The sequence below is a fragment of the Bos grunniens genome, chromosome 24 (assembly GCF_055505025.1).
Source record: "Bos grunniens cultivar Pamir isolate PY7600 chromosome 24, Bosgru_T2T1.0, whole genome shotgun sequence".
Taxonomy (NCBI): Eukaryota; Metazoa; Chordata; class Mammalia; order Artiodactyla; family Bovidae; genus Bos; species Bos grunniens.
In genome coordinates, this window is record NC_141188.1 from 36,125,421 (window position 1) to 36,147,938 (window position 22,518).

At 40.9% G+C, this 22,518-nt stretch overlaps 1 protein-coding gene and 1 long non-coding RNA gene across 3 annotated transcripts in view; one reads left to right on the top strand and one right to left on the bottom strand.

Annotated features, from left to right (window-relative positions):
• The first annotated feature begins 2,678 nt into the window (after window positions 1-2,678).
• ABHD3 (abhydrolase domain containing 3, phospholipase) overlaps window positions 2,679-22,518 on the top strand; it is a 49,859-nt gene continuing 30,019 nt past the window's right edge. The window contains exons 1-4 of one of the 2 annotated variants that reach the window (XM_086373015.1): window positions 2,679-3,014; window positions 3,498-3,661; window positions 4,838-5,020; window positions 20,848-20,893. In XM_086373015.1, coding sequence (XP_086229141.1) covers window positions 2,853-3,014; window positions 3,498-3,661; window positions 4,838-5,020; window positions 20,848-20,893 — 555 coding nt within the window. In that variant the 5' untranslated portion in view covers window positions 2,679-2,852. The remainder of the gene's footprint in view (window positions 3,015-3,497; window positions 3,662-4,837; window positions 5,021-20,847; window positions 20,894-22,518) is intronic. The other variant, XM_086373016.1, reaches the window with a different exon arrangement.
• LOC147346051 (uncharacterized) overlaps window positions 7,866-22,518 on the bottom strand; it is a 30,991-nt gene continuing 16,338 nt past the window's right edge. Inside the window, exons 2-3 of the long non-coding RNA XR_015153873.1 lie at window positions 15,956-16,113; window positions 7,866-8,047 (exon numbers count right to left, since the gene is read on the bottom strand). This is a non-coding gene — a long non-coding RNA (uncharacterized LOC147346051). The remainder of the gene's footprint in view (window positions 8,048-15,955; window positions 16,114-22,518) is intronic.

The window sequence follows — 22,518 nt, forward strand, 5'->3', positions numbered from 1 at the left end:
AGAGTCTTCGTGCTCATATGACTATCCCAGTCTCCCAACTCTTCCCACTGCCTCCCCTCCCCCCTTGGTGTACATACATTTGGTCTCTATGTCTGTCTCTATTTCTGCTTGGAAGTAATGGCTCTTTTCTTAAGGAAGATTCTGAATGTGCTTCTTACAGGAAATGTTGCAGGGAGGAAGCCCATTCTGACTCCACGTTGGAACTTTCTTTGACTTGCTTTTCGTTGCTTTTATTTTATAATGATACAGAGTGGTTTGCCTCAGAGAATCCTGCCCCTCTGCCTGTCTGTTAAACTAGAGTGCCTTTGTTTAGAACCCTGTTCACTTGTGGATGGCAGGAAAGAAGAAATTAACACATCCCCTGCCTGAGGCTTGCCATTCTAGGAGATATTTGCAAGATTAATGGCCTTTTTACTTTGCATCCTCACCTCCCCTCATCTCTAATATGTAAAAGAACCTGGCATCCAGACCCTATAAAATGGTTCTCTTGTGGCGCTAGCCTGCCATCTTGTTGGTCTGCTGGCACTCCAATTAAAATCTCTTCCTTGCCTCAAGACCTCCTCTTTCGGATTCATCCTCCTATCATGCGGTGAGCGGAGAGTGAGCCTGGATTTAGTGACAGAAACTTGGGCCTCTTGCATTTCAACCATTTTGTTTTAGAGACAAGACTGGAGGCTCTGAAAGAATAAATGATCTAAACTTGGTGGATGAGTTCAGAACTGCTTACTTGCAGGTAAGCACCTTTTCTGCACACTGGGATGCCAATGAAGAATTTTATATTTTTCACTTCAAACTTAAGCAAAATGACATATACATGTATCTGTTGGTGGGGCAGGGTACAAAGCAGGAACAGGCATTGCAAAGAATGCGGCAAGTAAATTGTCAAGGATGGCAACCATCATGGCAACCACCATATGCCTTTGAGTTTCTGGATGTGTTCAAGTACAAGAGTCAGTGACTGAAAGAGAATTACTTACATTCAGGTGGAAGCCAATACATACATTATTTCATTTAGTCATCATGGGAAATAGATGGGGAAACAGTGGAAACAGTGTCAGACTTTATTTTTTTCAGCTCCAAAATCACTGCAGATGGTGATTGCAGCCATGAAATTAAAAGACGCTTACTCCTTGGAAGAAAAGTTTTGACCAACCTAGATAGCATATTGAAAAGCAGAGACATTATTTTGCCAACAAAGGTCCATCTAGTCAAGGCTATGGTTTTTCCTGTGGTCATGTATGGATGTGACAGTTGGACTGTGAAGAAAGCTGAGCACCGAAGAATTGATGCTTTTGAACTGTGGTGTTGGAGAAGAGTCTTGAGAGTCCCTTGGACTGCAAGGAGATCCAACCAGTCCATTCTGAAGGAGATCAGCCTGGGATTTCTTTGGAAAGAATGATGCTGAAGCTAAAACTCCAGTACTTTGGCCACCTCATGCGAAGAGTTGACTCACTGGAAAAGACTCTGATGCTGGGAGGGATTGGGAGCAGGAGGAGAAGGGGAGGACAGAGGATGAGATGGCTGGATGGCATCACTGACTCGATGGACATGAGTCTGAGTGAACTCCGGGAGTTGGTGATGGACAGGGAGGCCTGGTGTGCTGCACAACTGAGTGACTGAACTGAACTGAATAACTCTGTAAGGCAAAAATTACTGTTCTACAGACTGAAAAACAACACAGGCTCAGTGAAGATAATAATTATTCTGAGTAATGGCAACCATCAAGTTGCAAAGACCAAACCATAGCCAAACAACATAAACTGCTCACTCTTGCCCACTCCATTTCCCTATCACTTGTTTATACCATTAATTTACAATTCTGTGAAATCTGTCATAGTCTACACAGCCCTTGCCTTTTTCCCTTTGCACTCTTGGTACCTTTTGGTGCAAGGAGCTCATAACAATGGATTGTTAAATCTTCTAATCCCTTCAGATCCATGTGAGCAGCTCCTGGCTTTAGTCATGTTGCCATAAATAAGCCTAGCAGGGGCTACTTCATAAAATGGTTTCTCCTCTGTACTTTAGGTAACTCTCAATTTCCATGTGTCTATAAGTTGAAAACGTTAAAGAACCACAAATAAGCTTTTAAAAATGTTGAATCCCAGTTCCTACTCTTGATCTCATTTATTTTCAGGAACCACTTCTCATTTAAGGCATACTCAGCTACTTAAAGGATTCAGGGAGATTTAAAGTCAGTACGAGTGCCCTCACCGTTGACTGTTTATAGAGTATTTTTTCTGTTTTGATAGTTTTCGGGAGGCAACACAGCTTCCTCGGGGGATGTAGGATTTTTTTTCACTATGTAGGGCATTCTCCCAACATGCATGAACTCCGCAAATCTTTTAAGTCCAGGGTATCCTTCCCCGGTACCCTAAACCTGCTAGTTTATTACATACAGGATTAACCAGGACCCTGGCAGAATCGGTCAAGGTCACCGGGGCAGGTGCCACTACCCCAGAACCTGACAGCACGCTTCCAGGCCCATTTCCATCTTCGCTCTCCCACCCCCACTCTCACTCCCACCCCCCACTCCGGGGGTTCGCTCGGGCTGACGGCGACTTGGTCCGGAGACGCCTCCTCCGCCCTAGCGGTGGCCCAGCTTGGCACCGCGCCTCTGGAAGCTTCCTGAGTGGCAGGCGGTGTGGGCGGCCCGGGGGAAACCGGGGCGGAGCCGGCGGCGGCCGGGGGGCCGGGCTACGCCTCCGCGGGCTGATCGACCGCGCCGGCTGGCGGAAGCCGCGCTTAGCCGGGCTGGAGCCGCTCGGGTGGAAGGTCCGAGGCAGCGCCGCGCCCGCTTTTGCCGTCTAGCCGGCCTCCAGCCCCAAGACCCGCTCGCCCGCGGTCCCCGCGCCATGCAGCGCCTAGCCATGGACTTGCGGATGCTCTCCCGGGAGCTCTCGCACTACTTGGAGCATCAAGTCCGGGTGGGTTTCTTCGGTTCAGGCGTGGGCTTCTCCCTGATCCTGGGCTTCAGCGTCGCTTACGCCTGCTACTACCTGAGCAGCATTGCCAAGGTGAGCCGGGGAATGGCGCGGGCGCCTTGGCACAGGGCCGCGGGCAGCTTTGCCGGGAGTGACAACAGCAGGCGAAGCCGGAGGTGCCGCTGGCAAGCCAAGGGCGAGTGGCCGGGGCCATCCGGGGGCCCCCTTTCCCCGGCATCTGATGGATGCCCTCCGAGAGCGCGGGACCCTGCTGACCTCGGCGCGGGTGGCGCTGCCCGGTCACCTTTAGCTAACCCGGCGGAGCTGCCCCTGAGATGCTCTCTTAACATTTTTCAGGGTGACTCCCGGGCGTCAACTCTCGCCTTTACCTAGAGAGGTTTAATAAACCGCTCTTAGGTTCGTTGTGTTTGAAGAACTTGCATCAGGCTTCCAAGAAGGATATTAATCAGACGGGTCTCGCGCGCTGGGGGACTAGTCTGCGCTTGTTACTGGTTTACGGTTGGCAGAAACTTTGCTCTGTTCTGGGCCCTTCACTGATACTGGCTCTCTCCACAGAAGCCCCAGTTAGTGACGGGGGGTGAGAGTTTCAGCCGCTTCCTTCAGGACCACTGTCCCGTGGTGACAGAAACCTACTACCCGACCGTCTGGTGCTGGGAGAGTCGAGGACAGACGCTGCTGAGACCTTTCATCACTTCCAAGCCCCTGGTGCAGTACAGGAAGTATGTAAATTTCCATTTTTCAGTCATTTCTTCAAAGTCACAGTGTTTTGCATACTTTCAGTGTTTGGTTCGTAGAACCTCTGGCTTAGGACGTATATAGAAGAGCAAGGAGGGATGAAGGTGGAAGGTACGTGTGCCACACACGCGCAACCGCAGGAAGATGCTCACGTGTCACCTTTCATCGCTGTGTTGGGGAGGTGCTCTGGTGTAAACGGTTTATTTCTAAGATGACAGAGGTGCTTGGGACTTACTCTTTTCCGAATTTGCCCTGCATCTGGCTCTGAGAACCTAGATTCTTTGATGATGTACATTGAACTGGTGGTGGGGGTGAGATGGATGCTAGTTAATTTGGACTTTCTGTGATGGACCCCAGTAAAATGCTTATCATATTGATAAGCAAATGGGTTTCAATGATAATGTCCTTAAGGTGTTAAAAGATGTGGTCCAGAATATATCAGTAACCAGGAGATTTAAACGGTGCTTATTATTAATTTTCCTGAGTCATCTATTCCTTTCTGGAATTTCTTTTGTTGTCTGGAACTTGCACTATTTATTTGGGAAAATTCTTCAAGGTTGTAGATACGGTGTGAGAAGTACTTTGACACCTTTAAGAAGCCAATTTTGTAATATGCACTATGAGGAGACTCCATTATAGAGTGAAGACAGCAAGAGCAGTGACCAGATCGCCAGTTTACTTACTCATCATTTCCCTGTTGAATTATTTGGATGACCTCAATCAAATAGGGGTTCAATGCTGGGTATTTCAGAGTAATGAGGAAATGGTTAAAATAAGTATGTGACGTAGTTTGAAGTTCATTTTTGTATACTACCTTTTACTGATCTTGCTGAAAATACTTATTGTACTAATTTTGTGACATCCATGCAATGGAAGAAAGTGACGTGTGTGTTGGTGCAGAAAAAAGTTATTTTAAGATGACTAAATAACGTCAGGTATATATACAGAATTAAGAAGTAACACTAAGTCATGACTTGCGGGACTTCCCTGGTTGTCCAGTGTTTAAGACTCTGCCCTTCCAATGCAGGGGTTGTGGGTTTGATTGATCCCTGGTCAGGGAACTAAGATCCCACATGCCATGTGGTGTGGCCAAAAAAAAAAAAAAACCAACCATGACTTGAAACACTAAAGGAGTATATCTTTTGTATTATTTCTTTCAGTGAACTTATTAAAACTGCAGATGGAGGACAGATCTCCCTGGACTGGTTTGATAATGATAACAGTAAGCATTATATGGACGCCAGCACCCGACCTACTGTCTTATTGTTGCCTGGCCTCACTGGAACAAGCAAGGAATCCTATATCCTTCATATGATCCACCTCAGTGAAGAACTAGGATACAGGTACCCATGAATGATTTCTTTTATTTTTCACTTAATTCATTTTAAATGAGGCTTCACTGTGTCTACATGTTTGTTTCTGAAATACTTCTTATTTCTTTCATGGATTAAGTAATCCCCTAAATTTCCCTGCTTCCTTCTTTCCCTCTTTTTTTTTGTTATATAACAAATTATCTCCAAACATAGTAGTTAAAAACAGCAGCATTTCTGCTCACAATTCTGTGCGTCAACAGTTTGGGCTGAGCTCAGTTGGGTGGTTCTTTTTGCCTTGGATGGTCAGCAGCCAGGGCAACTCTTGGCTTGGGAGTCATCTGCAGCAATGGCTCGTGTCAGCTCCACGTGATCTTTCACCCTCTATCAGGCTCACCAGTGTTCACTGGGTGGCAGAGGGTCCCAAGAGTCCAAAAGTCAGACCTCCCTGGTGGTCCAGTGATTAAGAATCTGCATGCCAATGCAGGGAACATAGGTTAAAAGAAGATCCCACATGCTGTAGGGCAACTAAGCCTGTGCACTACAGCTACTGAGCCCTTGCTCAAGAGCCTGTGCTCTGCAATAAGAGAAGCCACAGCAATGAAAAGCCTGCAAACCACAGTGAAGAGTAGTCCCCGCTCACCACAACTAGAGAAAGCCCATGCACAGTAATGAAGACCCAGCACAGCCAAAATAAATAAATAAATAAAATCTAAAAAATTTTTTTAAAGAATCTAAAGTGACAGCTGCAAGTCTTCTTCAGGCCCATTCCCTGGTGGTGGCTCAGACAGTGAAGAATCTGCCTGCAGTGCAGGAGACCCAGGTTCAATCCCTGAATCAGAAAGATCCCCTGCAGAAGGGAATGGTAACCCACTGCAGTATTCTTGTCTGGAGAATTCTATGGACAGAGGAGCCTGGCGGGCTATAGTCCATGGGGTCACAAAGAGTCAGACATGACTGAGCAACCAACACTACAGTTTAAGCATGCTCACAATATTGTTTCTGCCAGATTGTAGTCAAAACAAGTCATGTGGTCAGCCTTAAGTCAGCAGGTAAGAATTTAGACTCCACCTCCTATTAAGTATGTTTGCAGTCTATTGGAGACAGTCAGGTGGTTTCAGTGCCACTGACATTAAAAAAAAAAAAAAAAAAAGGGTCCTGTACTTTGGTACAAGTCTAGACTGAGTCCTTAGGCTGCAAAACAGATCTAAGTCACTGATGATCCCTTGCACGGGATGAAGCAGATAACAGAGCCTGGGGAAAGGTGTGTAATGTGGGGGAAGTGCGTGGGCTTTAAAGACAGGTCTGGGTTCAAATGTTGGAACTGCCACTTGCAGAGCTGAAACGAATTAGGTTGTAGCAGGTGGTTTCATGCCTTGAACAAAGCAGATCTGTAGATATGTTTATCTTCCTTTGTGAACTTTCTATTCCCTGACAAGAGTAGAACAGTTTTTTTTAATAGTTTAAAGAGCAAGTACAAGCAAACCTGCTTCTTGAGAAACATCTAGTTTCCTCACAGGAATGCTTGTACATTATGATAATGTTTCTTATACAATAGAGTTGCATGAGCACCCCCAGTATCAGGATGATGCATGTGCCTTCAAGCCTCAGTTACTATCTTACGGAAAGTTCAAGTTTATAGGGAGGGTTGTGCATTCTGTCAGGTCAACAGGGAATCATTGGCGTTTCACTGGTGAGATATGATTTAGAGACAACCTAACTCCTCTCATGTGGACAACTGAAACCTAAAAATTTACTGTTACTCTTAAGTAGATGTCTTTTCCTGTACCCCAAACAAAGAGGCAGAACTTTTCTGTTAAAGTCCAGTAATTCAAAATTAATAATGAAAGGAAAGTAAGCTGAGGGTCACTTAAGGTAATGGTGAGCAGAGGAGGGCAAAGGTAAATGAAACTGAATGGGGAATGCTTGGCCTACCTTCACTGGCAGAGTGCACCATGTACTCGCTGAATTAACTTGCCTCTGGGAGGAGAAGAGAATTTGCAAGTCAGACAACTCCAGTCATTCTTCCAAATTGTATCAATTAGAAAAGTCCTTCAGCTCCCAGAGAGCAAATAAAGCAAGACGACCAGGTGGCCAAGAGTGTATTTAGAGAGAAGCCCTCACAGAAACCAGAGTACTGGAGAAAAAATTATTCCCTGTAATAAGTTATACCCATATAATTGATAAAGTAGCTGGAAATCTCATTCATTTCTCTAAGATTTCTTTAAAAAGAAATTCTATTCAATAACACAGCCTAAGAGGTATTATTTTGTATACAAGGATAATTTCCTGTTTTCTTAAATCTTTTTCCTATTCTCTGAATTAAGTTCCAACACTTCCCCAGTGGCTCAGCGGTAAAGAATCTGCCTGCCAATGCAGGAGACATAGGACACTCGGTTCGATCCCTGGGTTGGGAAGAGCCCCAGGAGGAGAAAAGGGCAACCTACTCCAGTATTCTTGCTGGGAAAATCCCATGGACAGAGGAGCCTAGTGGGCTATAGTCCATGGGGTCTCAAAGAGTCAGACATGATTAAAACAAACACTATACTGTATACTAGTTCAAGTAAGGTCAGAGAGAAAAATGGTAACTCTAAGAGCATCTTAATCATCTTCTATTGAGACCATTCATCTATTTTATGCCACCCCCAACTAATATTTAAAAAGAGTGACCTGTCTAGAATTGTGTAATAATAAGTTCATTGGCATCTAGGTCAGTTATTAAGTATTTTGGCATAATCAAGTACAGTATCCGAACCTCTGTTCCCAAAGAGCATAAACACTGTCTAGTGGAACTGACAGAGAATATTCAGTAATAAAGAAGAAATTCATTAGAGAGGACCAGGATTGGCTTCAAGTGACAGAAAACTCAGACTAACAGTGACTTAAACAAGGTACAGGTTTACTTCTCTCTCATGTGAAAATCTAAGAAGGTGGACTGAGTTTCTGTAGCATCAGAAGAGCAAGTTTTGGGACTTTCCTGGTGGTCCAGTGGCTAAGACTCTTCGCTCCCAAGCAGGGGGCCCAGGTTCAATCCCTGGCCAGGGAACTAGATCCCACATGCTGCAACCAAGAATAAATAAATAAATACTTTATTTTAATAATAATAATAATAATAATTAATAAATAAATAATAAATACAGTCGAATAAATAAATACTTTAAATAAATAAATAAATACTTTTTGGAAAAAAGTAAGTTTCTTTTCTCATGTCACTTCATAACTTATGGCTGCTTCAGCTCCAGCTGTCACATCTGCATTCCAACCCCCAAGAAGAAGGAAAAACGGAGACTAGAGAAGGCACCATATTTTTTTAAGGATGCTTTGCAACAAATGTGCTTGTTAGTTTTGCTTTCCTCACATGGGTCTGCTCTTTCTTAGCTGGAAAGGATGTTTGAGAGTAAAATTTTTATTTGGAGCAGCTATGTACCCAGAGGAAACTGGGGGACTCTGTTACTGAGGAAGAAGGGGAGGGTGGACATTGAGAGATCCCGGACAGTCTCCAGCACTGACTGATCAGAGCGTTGCAAGGGCCAGGATTCTGTACTGCCAGGAAGCAAGTGAGACACTTTATAGAGGGAAGAAATAGGTCAGCATGGTTGGATGCAACTGAAAGGGCCAGGAGAATGAGGGTGGATAAAGGACAATCTGAGAATATGTAGCAGGGCAGGAGGAAGGAAGCCCAGCTGCTGGGCAAAAAAGGCCTCAGGAAACAAGAGCAAGAGTGAGTCACACATTTGTTTGTTTATTTGGCCGAACGGCTTACAGTAGCCTAGTTCCCTGACCAGGGATTGAACCTGGGTCCCCTGCAATGGGAAGTGTGGAGTCCTAACCCCTGTACTGCCAGGGAATTCCTGGATCACACAGTTAAATTTTGACAGAGAAAAGAGAGAAACAGCAGAAGAGGACAAAAGGATCAATTGAGGAATTAGTCAAGATTGCAGGCTTATGTTTCAAAAAATTTCCTTCTTGACACACTTAAAAAATACTCACAGGGGCTTCCCTGGTATCTTAGTTGTAAAGAATCCTCCTGCCAATGCAGGAGACCCGGGTTCAATCCCTGAGCCAGGAAGATCCCACATGCTGTGGAACAACTAAGCCCTTGCACCGCAGCTACTGAAGCCAGTGTGCCCTAGAGCCTGTGAGAACAAGAGAAACCACAGCAATGAGGAGCCCTCACGGTGCAAATAGAGAGTAGCCCCAGCTCACTGCTTCCATGGTGGTAAAGAATCTGACTAAAATTCAGGCGACCTGAATTCAAAAGCCTGGATCTAGAAGATCCCCTGGAGAAAATAATGGCTACCCACTCCAACATTCTTGCCTGGAGAATTCCATGGACAGAGGAGACTGGCGGGCCATAGTCCAGGGGGTTGCAAAGAGTCGGACACAAGTGAACACCTAACACACCAGCTCACTGCAACTTGAGAAAAGCCCGCCCGCCCCCGCAGCAACGAAGACCCAGCACAGCCAAAAAGAAAGAAATTAAAACAAAAAAATTTTTTTTAAAGAACATTAAAAAAATACAGAAAGCACTGATTTCTTCTGTGGTTTGATAGGACTGATATCTCCTGTCCTTCACAGCAGAGCCCACTATTGGGAGCAAGGATGCCAGTGTCCATCATTTATCTTTCTGAGATATTTAAAGTGGGCGATGATTTATTTTTTAAATTTTAAGATGTTTAATAGGTGTATGAAGTTGACAAAGAAGTAAAGGTCAAGTGGATCAAAATGCTTCAGCAAATGTCTTTTCAACATGAAAGTAATGCAGAAATACAGACAATTCCAGTGTCAACCTTTGACCATCAATAACTCTTTTACCTATGGGAAAGAAGAAAATTAGAGATATTTATGTTTCCTAGTTTAAAACTTACCATTATTGTAACTCTTAGGGCTACAAATATTTCAGGAAGAATAAATACACATCACATGCAGAGAACTCAAAATTTCTTGATAACGCCACATAGTTGCTAATACAGACACATCAACCTAATATCTGTTGTCTCCTTTTATCACTTTTTGTATTTTCTGTCTTTTTAATTTTCTCTATTTGCTACTGTAGATTGTTTTAGCCTAAGAGCTACTCCTTTATTCTCCTTTCCGTTAAAGTGGGAGATGATTTTCAAGAGGTTAAAATTTGACTAATTGTAAATGCTCCTTCACTTTCCAGTTTGGAGTTTGGGCTTGCACATTTTTTTATGTAGAGGAAGTAGTACCAGCGGAGGCTAGATGGTTAGCTTTTCCTGAAGCATTAAGAGCACAGTGGAGGGCTGTCGGAAGACTCTTCCTGAGGGAGGAAGGAGGAGAATGAACTATTGAAAATCAGGCACAAAAACGAAAGGATGAGCTTTGACTACTAGTCAAAGCTATGGTTTTTCCAGTACTCAGGTACGAATGTGAGAATTGGACCATAAAGAAGGCTGAATGCCAAAGAATTGGTGCTTTCGAACTGTGGTGCTGGCGAAGACTCTTGAGAGTCCCTTGGACTGCAAGGAAATCAAACCAGTCAATCCTAAAGGGAATCAACCCTGATTATTCATTGGAAGGACTGACGCTGAAGCTGAAGCTCCAGTACTTTGGCCACCTGCTGCAGAGAGCCAACTCATTGGAAAATACCCTGATACTGGAAAGGATTTCAGGCAAGAGAATGACAGAGCATGAGATGATTAGATGGCATCACCAACTCAATGAACATGAGTTTGCGCAAACTCATGGTTTTGAGCTTTTGAGTTTTGAGCAAATTCAAGGAGATGGTGAAGGACAGGGAAGCCTGGCATGCTGCAGTCCATGGGGTTGTAAGAGTTGGACACAGCTTAGTGACTGAACAACAATCTAAAAGCAGTATCTTAGATAAGACATCATTTTAAATTAACATCAGAATGTTTTTTATCTGAAAGTATGTTTATGATTTTTTGTTAAAATAATTTCATTTTTGAAGTTTTGAAAATGAGTCAGTTGATTATTCATGAGACTGGCTAGATGAGATAATGCTAAATGTTAGAAAGCACTGAATGAGGTACGTAGCTTATTTAATGGCATTTCTGGGAAAGGATATGGTGGATGCCAACAAGTGATCCTGTTCTCTAGGGAACTTGCTGTTAGATGTTCCACTATAAAATGATACCTTAATTAACAAACTTTCAGGGACAAAGCTCTTTTTATCAGAGCTGACATGCACTCAAAGGGTACTCTGTGTTCAGAGCACCCATCTTTTTGGAAAAAGAGACTTCAATGTTACTAGTTTAGATAGCATGGGGCAACATAGTGAGTTATTTAAGTGGATCACCAAGTCAAATCTGCCTGCATTCAGAATCCAGCCTTGTCACATACTACCCATGTTTCCATGAACGAATTATTTAGTTAATCTGTGCCTCAATTTTCTCATCTGTAAAGACACCTATACTTCATAGGGGTATAAGGATTGCATGTAATGTGTATGAAGAACCTTGGCCCATGATGAACATTTGTTAAAGTATTAAGCTAGGAAAGTTAAAGAAGTGAAGCAGGCCATGGTCTGGCTTAGAAAAGACCCTCGGAAAAGACCCTCGGACTTCCCTGGCGATCAAGTGGTTAATTAAGACTCTGAGCTTCCAATGCAAAGGGCATTGAGCGTGGGTTCCATCGCTGGTCAGGGAATTAAGATCCCACATGCCTCACATTCTTTTAGTCTGGCCAAGGAGCATCATTCTTTTAGTCTGTTCAGATGGAAATGAGGTACTTACTTCCTTGGCCCTATTACCAGCTGAGAAACCATCCTAGGAGGGCCCAGAGACAGCAGTGTGCCTGGCCAGGCAGTGGGCAGAACAGGGAGAAGGAAGGTGAGACCTGGCTAAGGTGGAGCAGCCATTGGAATCTACGTCCTAGAACACATACATGTCTCTGACTTGGTTTGGGGAGATAAAGTTGCCAGCAGTGGGCTGTGACGTAGAGTAATTCCTGTTAGTTCATTATTATTATTTATTTTATTTTTTATTAAAATATTATTATTATTAATGTAGAACTCTTTTGTTCTTAAATAGCATTTTCTGTAAGTTAGTTCAACTGGGTCTTAAGTTAACAGAAATACCAAAGAGACCCAGCTAGAATTCAAATTAGTAAGATAAAATATGAGAATGTCAGAAAACAACTGAGTAAATGTTAGGGAAAATGGGAGCACTAATGGGGAAAAAAGATTCCAATAAGACATTTTCAGAGATTGTTGAAAAAGAACTCTTGACACTAATGGTATAATAAGGTTTTCAGCTTCCTCACATCAAAGATAACTGACGTTTTCCCCTTGTGGCCCTGGTTTTGAAATATTTAGCCTAATAAATTGCATTTAGTTAAATGTTAACTTGTTGGTCTCTTTTTGTTTTAAATTCACGAGGACACTTAGAGCTTGTGATCAGCACGAAATAATTAGAATTGCTATTTTTGTTTACCATAATTAAATTTAGCTTTGTTGAGTGCCTGCCACATAATAGGTGCCATATACAAGTTATTTTATTTAATATGAACTCAATTCCAAGATATATATTACTAACCCCATTTTACCAACCAAAAACAGAACTATAGTGTTAGTAATTTCACCAAAATTAAACAGTGTGACAGGGTTAAGTTTCCACTGTGCAGCCTTGCTGCAGAAAAATACACGACTTCTGTTCAGTTCAGTTCAGTCACTCAGTCGTGTCTGACTCTTTGCGACCCCATGGACTGCAGCTCGCCAGGTTTCCCCGTTCCATCACCAACTGACTTCTGTTAGGCTGTTTGAAATCTTGGTCATTTTTGAAAACTCTCCTTTACTACATTTTCACATCCTTGGATATCTCAGGCTCCCAACTTGGGAACAATTAGCTCCTCAAGTCTCGTGATTTTTGCTTATAGACCTGTAATATCACAGGACTCAATTTTATCAGGAAACTGTAGACACAACAGGCAAATAAGTCATGTTTCCTACTCAGAAAATAGATTTTATAGGGAAAGAGTTGAAACAAGAGAATGAGAGAATGAGGCTCATGATTTATGAATTAACTTTCGCTGTTCTCCATTACCGTGTGATAATCAGGAGCTGGGCATTAATGTGGTCAGTAATATATTCTCGTTAATTATGTGTTTGATTTCTGATGCTTCATATTCTAGAAGAAAGTATATGAATTATATTTATCTGTCTTGATGTCCTTCTGATCTTAGTGAGGTTGGAAATATTCAGGTATTATCATTTTTTAATAAGAATGTATTACACTGTTGGATGTAGTGTTATACAATTGTAAATCAGGTTATGATAGTTGATTAGGTTATACAAATGTGAATTAGGCTAAGATAGTTGTTAATGTTATTCATATACTTTATATCTTTACTAATTTTTTTGTCTTGCTGATGTGAGGATGTTAGAATCAACTATGATTGTGGATTTTCTATTTCTCCATTTAATTCTATCAATTTTTAGGTCATGTATTTGGAACCTCTGTTATGAGTCACATGTACATTTATGATTGTTAATCTTCCTGTGAATGAACTCTTACATCATTATGAAATGTCTTTCTTTGTCTCTGGTTGTGACATCTATCTGATATTACTGTATCCACTCTGTCCTACTTAGGCTTTTATTTATGTGATATATCTTTTTTTATACTTTAACTTTCAAAGAATCTATGTTTATTTTCAGTGCCTTGCTTGTAGATAGCATATAGTTGGGTCTTGAAGGTTTTTATCCAGTCTGACAACATCTGCCTTTTAATTAAAGCTTTTAAGTCCAATCACATTAAATGTCTTTATAGATATGCTAGATATCAAGTTTACTGTATTACTGTTTAATATTTTACTGTTGTATGATTTTTGATTCCCTCCTTCCCCTGTCGCTTTTCTCTCTCTTTTTGAGTCTATGAATTGTGTCTTTTAAAATCAAAATTGTCAAAATTTCGGCCATTATTTCTTTAAATATATTTTCTGTCCTATTCTCTCCTCTCCTTCTGGATCCAAAATTACAGGCATGTTTGATCTTTTGATAATGTCCCCCAAATCAATGAAATTTTATTCATTTTTTTCCAATCTTTTTTTTTCCTCTCTCATCTTGAGATTGGAACTGCAATTTGCAAATCCAGTGAATATTTTTTATTTCAGTATTGTATTTTTTTAACCTAGGCTTTCCATTTTTGATAGGTTTTATTGTTCTGGAAAATTCATTACAAGCTAATTTTCATCTATGTCCTTGAGGACAGTTATAAAAGCGGCTTGAAATCCACGCCTATTCATTCTAACACCTTGGACTGTCTCAGCTTCAGTTACATTGATTATCTTATCTCTTGAGTTGGGCCACATTTTTCTGTTTCTTCACAGTATAGTAATTGTGGATTTTGTTCTGAACAATTTGAATGATCCATTGTAGAGACTCTGGATTCTGTTACATATTTCTAAAGAGTTTCTATACATTTTCTAATGACTAATTTTTGTTTTTCAGGCAGATAATTTGAGTAAATTCAAACTTCAAACTCTGTCCCATCTGCAGCAGACAGCAGCTGAGGTCTCTGTTCAGGTTTTCATCCTTAACTGGACTGCTTGGGGCCCATGGCGCAGAAAACTCAGTCAGAGCTTTGCACCCAGTGTCTTTATCCAGAATTTAGGCCTCTGCCTCTGTATCTCTCTCTTTTCTGAGGTTTCTCCCCTCATTTTCTCTTATAGTTGCAGCAAATTCTGTTTTCTGATTTTTCAAGCCCATGAGACTGAACATTTTTATTTGACCTTTATCTATTACTGGATAATACCAGCTGGTGCCTCCCCTCAGGCAAAAAGCTGTGAAAGGAGACTTACCCAATGCCATTTTTTTTCTTCCAAGTGTCAAGTCCCATTTAGTTTCTTCCTGCTTTGGGTGTTCTCCATTGCCTTTATAATTTATCAAGCATTTAGTTATTACTCTATGGAAGGGCTGGCCTTGCAGGATCTACCATGACATTTCTGGAAGCAGAACTTCCTTGTCATTTTTCCTTAGCCTGGCAATCTGCACCCTAAGCCTATTTTGATCCTAACTTATTATTTTTTTTAATTTTCTTTAGTTTCTATCGTTAGCCTAGTATCATTAGCCTAACATGATCTATTTTCTCATCCCTTAGAAACTTTTATACATTCCTACATGGTGGCTCAGATGGTTAAGAATCTGCCTGTGATGCAGGAGACTTGGTCTTCCTGATCTCTAGGTCGGGAAGATCCCCTAGAGAAGGGAATGGCAACCCACTCCAGTATTCTTGCCTAGAGAATACCATGGATAGAGGAGCCTGGAGGGCTACAGTCCTTGGGGTCACAAAGAGTTGGACACGACTGAGCAGCTAATATTTTCACTTTTTCTTCTTGAGGCCAGGAACCTTATATTTTTATTTTGTTTTTCTCCTACAAGCACGAACTGAATCTTTAACCCAGTAACTAGTCTGTTCAATAAATTTTCGAATGAATGAGTCATTCCAATATTAATACTCATGTAAAATGCCTAGAATAATCTGTTGTTATTATCTGAAATCAAAATACTGATCCCTGAATATTCTTCTCACTCCAGACTTTGCTGATTATTCTGTTCATTCATAGACTCAAAGACTCGTGGAAGCTTAGAACTGAAAAATAAAGTTGTATGATAAAAATTCCTTTGTTCTTGTGGATCACTGGGCTTGAGCAGATTCAAGGCTATCTGACTCATTTCTTTGTAACAGTGGTTCTCAACCACGTGGTTCTCAATAGCCCTTCTACAAAGAAGTACTTGATCCAAAATGCCCATAGTGCCCAACGTTGAGAAATCCTGCCTTGCGGGTAGCTCTCTGCCTCTTACTTAACCTTCATTAAGAGCTTTCCTAGTTAATGTGGTCTGTTGTCATAGAAAATTCTCAATTCCAGGTTTTATTTATTTAGTGTCTCCTCTTTATTTGTATTTTACCTGTTTTAAGAAGAAAATTTAAATAGTTAAAATGCACAGGAAAAATAAGTTTTACAGGACAATTCCCCTCATATACATACCCTGTAAAATTACTTGGGAGGGAACTCCTCTTGTGGTCCAGTGGCTAAGACTCCATACTCCCAATGCAGGGGGCTTGGGTTTGAACCCTGGTCAGGGAACTTGATCCCAGATGCCACAGCTAAGAGTTTGAATGGATCCTGCATGTTGCAACTAAGACCTGGTAAAGTCAAATAAATAAAACTTAAAAAATAAATAGATAAATAGTTTGGGAGAAATTTTGAAAATAATTTGGATAGAGCAGTTATAAAGTTAAGAGGGGCCTATCAAATGTCTTAGGAAGAGTAGTTGTATTTCAACCAGTTCTTTTCATTTTGCTAAAGTGTCCCCTGATGATGGTGAAGGCAGAAAAGGGGTTAAACGAGAGCAGCTAACTGATTGTCACCAGTTGGATGGGAGAAGGGAGCCATGTGGAAGCCTTCAGGCTTCCTGCCTCCAAAGCTGCCCTGTCTATCCTCCTGTATCTCTCTGCCTCATTCCCAAGGCTAGAGGTAGACACTGTGGTGAACGCATATCTTAATCTATAGAAGTACATACAGATGATTGAACAGGGTCAAGAACAAAGGCCTGTGGAGGGGTCAGTACATTTTCTCCTCTAGCGAGAGGTATTGGAGCTGTGAGCCACTGTTCAGAGTTGGCTAAAAGAAAGTGCAGACATCTCTGTGTGCAGTTTGGAAGAAAATCCCAGGTGCATAGGCTGCTCTTTCCTGAGTGTGCAGATCATTGCTTTCTTTCCCCTCACTAGCTCTGTCCCCTTCTCTCGGGACAGTCACATGATGATATCTTACCTTGGAAGCCATTTTTAATCCTGAAGTCGTGTTTGCATGCTGAAAGTGGTTCTTTTCTGAATGACGGAAAGCTTCAAGGTCATAATTAAATTTAGCTCCAATTCCTGTGTTACTTAGGTGCTTATGCAATAAATACAAGTGGCTGTCTTGCCATTCTTTCTTAGCAAAGATTAACTGACCATGCAGCACTTTAACTTTCCTGCATGTTTTTGTAGTATATTTTAAATCTTTCTCTAACTAGTCAATAAAATTTAATATTTCTAGCCTTTTCTCAAATCAGAGTTCTGAGATTTTAAAACATGTGTCTTCTTTAAGTTCAGTTCAGTTCAGTTGCTCAGTCGTGTCTGACTCTTTGTGACCCCATGGACTACAGCACGCCAGGCTTCCCATCCATCACCAACTCCCGGAGTTGACTCAAACTCATGTCCATTGAGTCAGTGATGCCATCCAACCTTCTCATCCTCTGGCGTGCCCTTCTCCTCCCACATTCAATCTTTCCCAACATCAGAGTCTTTTCAAATGTCAGTTCTTTGCATCATATGGCCAAAGAACTGGAGTTTCAGCTTCAGCATCAGCCCTTCCAATTAATATTTAGGACTAATTTCCTTTAGAATGGACTGGCTGGATCTCCTTGCAGTCCAAGTGAATCTCAAGAGTCTTCTCCAACACCACAGTTCAAAAGCACCAATTCTTCGGCAGTCAGCTTTCTTTATAGTCCAACTCTCACATCCATACATGACTACTGGAAAAACCATAGCTTTGACTAGACGGACCTTTGTTGACAAAGTAATATCTCTGCTTTTCAATATGCTGTCTAGATTGGTCACAACTTTTCTTCAAAGGAGCAAGCATCTCTTAATTTCATGGCTACATTCACCATCTGCATTGATTTTGGAGCCCCCCAAAATAAAATCTGTCACTGTTTCCATTGTTTCCCCATCTATTTGCCATGAAGTGATGACACCAGATGCCATGATCTTTGTTTTCTGAATGTTGAGTTTCAAGCCAACCTTTTCACTCTCCTCTTTCACTTTCATCAAGAGGCTCTTTAGTTCTTCACTTTCTGCCATAAGGGTGGTGTCATCTGCATATCAGATGTTATTGATATTTCTCCCAGTAATCTTGATTCCAGCTTTTGCTTCATCTGGTCTGGCATTTCTCATGATGCACTCTGCATATAAGTTAAATAAGCAGGGTGACAATATACAGCCTTGATGTACTCCTTTTCCTATTTGGAACCAGTCTGTTGTTCCGTGTCCAGTTCTAACTGTTGCTTCCTGACCTGCATACAGATTTCTCAAGAGGCAGATCAGGTGGTCTGGTATTCCCATCTCTTTCAGAATTTTCCACAGTTTGTTGTGATCCATACAGTCAAAGGCTTTGGCAGAGTCAATAAAGCAGAAGTAGATGTTTTTCTGAAACTCTCTTGCTTTTTTGATGATCCAGCGGATGTTGGCAATTTGATTTCTGGTTCCTCTGCCTTTTCTAAATCCAGCTTGAACATCTGGAAGTTCACAGTTCACACACTGTTGAAGTCTGGCTTGAAGAATTTTAAGCATAACTTTGCTAGCATGTGAGATGAGTGCAATTGTGTGATAGTTTGAGCATTCTTTGGCATTGCCTTTCTTAGGAATTGGAATGAAAACTGACCTTTTCTAGTCCTTTGGCCACTGCTGAGTTTTCCAAATTTGCTGGCATATTGAGTACAGCACTTTCACAGCATCATCTTTTAGGATTTGAAATAGCTCAACTGGAATTCCATCACCTCCACTAGCTTTGTTCGTAGTGATGCTTTCTAAGGCCCACTTAACTTCACATTCCAGGATGTCTGGCTCTAGGTGAGTGATCACACCATCGTGATTATCTGGGTCGTGAAGATCTTTTTTGTACAGTTCTTCTGTGTATTCTTGCCACCTCTTCTTAATAACTTCTGCTTGTGTTAGGTCCATACCATTTCTGTCCTTTATTGTGCCCATCTTTGCATGAAATGTTCCCTTGGTATCTCTAATTTTCTTGAAGAGGTCTCTAGTCTTTCCTATTCTATTGTTTTCTTCTATTTCTTTGCATTAATCACTGAGGAAAGCTTTCTTATCTCTCCTTGCTATTCTTTGGAATTCTGCATTCAAATGGGTATATCTTTCCTTTTCTCCTCTGCCTTTTGCTTCTCTTCTTTTCATAGCTGTTTGTAAGGCCTCCTCAGACAACGGTTTTGCTTTTTTGCATTTCTTTTTCTTGGGGATGGTCTTAATCACTGCTTCCTGTCCAATGTCACGAACCTACGTCCATAGTTCTTCAGGCACTCTATCAGATCGAATCCCCTGAATCTATTTGTCACTTCCTCTGTACAGTCATAAGGGATTTGATTTAGGTCATATCTGAATGGTCTAGTGGTTTTCCCTACTTTCTTCAATTTAAGTGTGAATTTGGCAATAAGGAGTTCATTATCTGAGCCACAGTCAGCTTTTGGTCTTGCTTTTGCTGACTGTATACAGCTTCTCCATCTTTGGCTGCAAAGAATATAATCAATCTGATTTTGGTGTTGACCATCTGGTGATGTCCATGTGTAGAGTCTTCTTTTGTGTTGTTGGAGGAGGGTATTTGCTATGACCAGTGGGTTTTCTTGGCAAAACTCTGTTAGTAGGGCCTTTTAGTAGGGCCTCTTCTTTCAGTAGGGCATAATAAAGCTGTCTATCTGACCTTTCAGATGCGAGAAAGAATTTCTTTGCAAAAAATCCTGAAGTAAAATCTAAACCCCCTGAGTCCATCCAAGTCATGAGTATTTATTAGTGAATATTCAATTCATTGGTGCTAGAACCCATACGTTGATCAACAGTACCTTGAAAGAAGCAATTAGAGTACATACAAAATTGTTCTATATATTCTTAATTATAGGCTTTTTGTATTTATTTCTTTTGTGTTAAATACATCATGAAAACAAAGATAGTAAATGCTTTAAATAGACAAAAGGGATGTAGGGTTAAATTAGAACCTTAAATAATCTTGATTGATTAATTAAGTAGAAAGACAAAAAGAAAATGAATTTTAATTGACATGAATATAGATTCACTAAGCCAAAGAGAACCCATGCAGACACAAGTCAGGATTTTGTGTGAAGATGGCAAAAATACATATGTGGGGTTATGGTTGATGGAAAGTTTGTCAGTGCAGAATGACTGCGTAAAGGTAGCATGATGTTGCAACTACCACTGCTACTAATTAGCTAATGGTCTTTGTATAGTTACTGTCAGCCAGTGCTACTCTAAAGCCCTTCACTTATGACCGCTGACCCAGGACAGGCAAACAGGATTGTAGGACACAGAGCTATTCTTTCCTCCCCCAGGTCAGCCGAACACCAAGCAGTAGCATAGTGGGGACCCAGCCTTCCAGCTCAGGTGCCATGTCCCTCGCAATTCTACCTGCCATGATGTTTTCACCGCAGGTAAAATTCCAGTCTCTATTTGCTGAGCTTTGAGGGGACAAGAGCTATTTCTCAGGATAGGAATAGATGCTCATTCCCTGGTGGATCAGATGGTAAAGAATCTGCCTTCAGTGCAGGAGATGTGGGTTCAATCCCTGGGTCAGGAAGATCCCCTGGAGGAGGAATTGGCAACCCACTCCAGTATTCTTGCCTGGAGAATCCCATGGACAGAGGAGCCTGGCGGGCTACAGTCCATGTGGTCACAAAGAGTCAGACATGACTGAGTGACTAACATTTTCATGTTACAAATAGAATAGTTAGAAGACATTTTTTAATTTGAAGCAAAAACATTTAAGTTTGACTTGTATTCAGAATTGTTTTATTCTGAATTTATTATTTATTGGAGGCCTACACATCTACATAGGAAGAAGTTGCAAAGATTCTGCTTTTGGTAGGAAAATTTAATACCACTTTGATATATAGTTTTCTGGTTTGAATCCATATGTTGACTTTAGAGAACTAGAAATGTATTTTAGTGCATTTAATGACATTATCAAACATCCTTGTTTCTTTGGAACAGATTTCTAAGAACCTTTTAATGCTCTAATACAGGCCCAGGAAGACGATTTTATATTATATTGTCAAGATCATGCATAAAAATAACAAAAATTATTTTCTTGGTTTTTAGATATGTGGTTTTTAATAACAGAGGAGTGGCGGGGGAGAATCTCTTGGTAAGTAAATTTAAAATGACAGCAGCTTAATTTTTAAAGAAATCCAGTTTTATAACAAAAAGATACTCTTTTTGATTTAAGATAACTTATTATGTCAATAATACAAGTTCATTGTGGAAAAATACGGGTAAGGCGATAAAAAGGAAACTTGTAAAACCCATAATTACACAACCAGGGGAGTCTTCTTAGTCTGTGTTCATCCAGATCTTATATTTAAATTTTAAAATGTTACATATTTCTATTTTTTTAAATAAGGCCTTATTTTGTAACTCAACTTTTTATACTTACTGTAGGTTAGCGTCAACAAATATTTATCAACATCATTTTTAATGAAAAACACATTTTCTTTAAAAATTAACTAGTGCCAAAAAAAAATTAACCAACAGAGTAATACTTGATTTACTTAAGAAATTTACTGTTACTGTGAAACAGATTGACTGCATGTTATATGCTTATTTGCATGCCAAAGTTTACATAGAGGAGATATTATTTTAAATCAGTTTTTTCCCCCCTTTTCTAAGCCCTAAGCTTTTGCTAGGATAGAATTTCTTGCATCTCTTGGAAAATCATCACTATCTGGTGTTCTACCCGTGAGTCGGAATGAGAAATATTACACTCACTGAAATTTTCTTGAAGCTTTTCAACTGTTAGTCCTTCACCACTTCAACAGGTCAAAGGCAATTCTATCAGAATAGAAAGAACTATTTTTTTTGAATCATTGATAGAGAATGATATTGACTATCAATAATTAAGTCATGCTGGAAATAAAAATTTACAATCATGTCACTATGTTGGTACATTATGAGAATTTGGGGGGAGAAAAGAGCTCTTGCACTTTGCTTGATAAATCCTGGAGGGGATCAAGATCAACCTGATTGCAAAAGCTAAAGTTATAAAGTGTTTATGGTCTTACTCCAGTTCCTTGTGAAGGTGAAGATTCCACTTTCCTTATTTGGTCCAGCCCTGTAGGAATCTCGTAGGTAGGTTTGTAGGTACTCTAAAAGGAAAGATTTGAATGTGTCACTGGCTCTGGACCAAGCCAGTCATTTCTGAGCAGCTCCTGTCTGCTGTGTGTCCTTCTAGATGCTTCCAGGACACAAAGCTGGGAAAGGCATGGTCTTAGCCTCTCAAGAAAATAACACGCTGAAAAGTAAAGGCCATTTGGTCCCATAAAATGAGAACAAAGGATCTGTTTGTTCAGCAAAGCTGTGTTGTATGCCTATTAAATCAGGTACCTGTACAAGGCCACAGTGAAGAATGCACACATTATTACACACAGCCCTAACCCTTTCTTAGGAAACTTGAGTTGCAAGAGACGGTACATAAGTTGCAAGAGATATATAAAAATATACACAGTACGGTGCTAATTGTGACCACAAAAAGGTGTCTTACGGCTACAGAGATTAGAGGGAAGGAGTAACTAACTCCCGGAGGAGGTGGGAGAACATAACATTGGAGGTGGGTTTGAGCTGGATCTTAAATGTTATGGTATTGAACCAGCAGAGGGGAGAGAGAAGCTTTCTCAGCATAAAGAACGAGATGTTAAAGAGCATGGACAGCAAGTGCTTATTCGTGGAGGGATAACGATGGTGATCATTTTCTCTAATGTTTATTGGGTCCTTCGA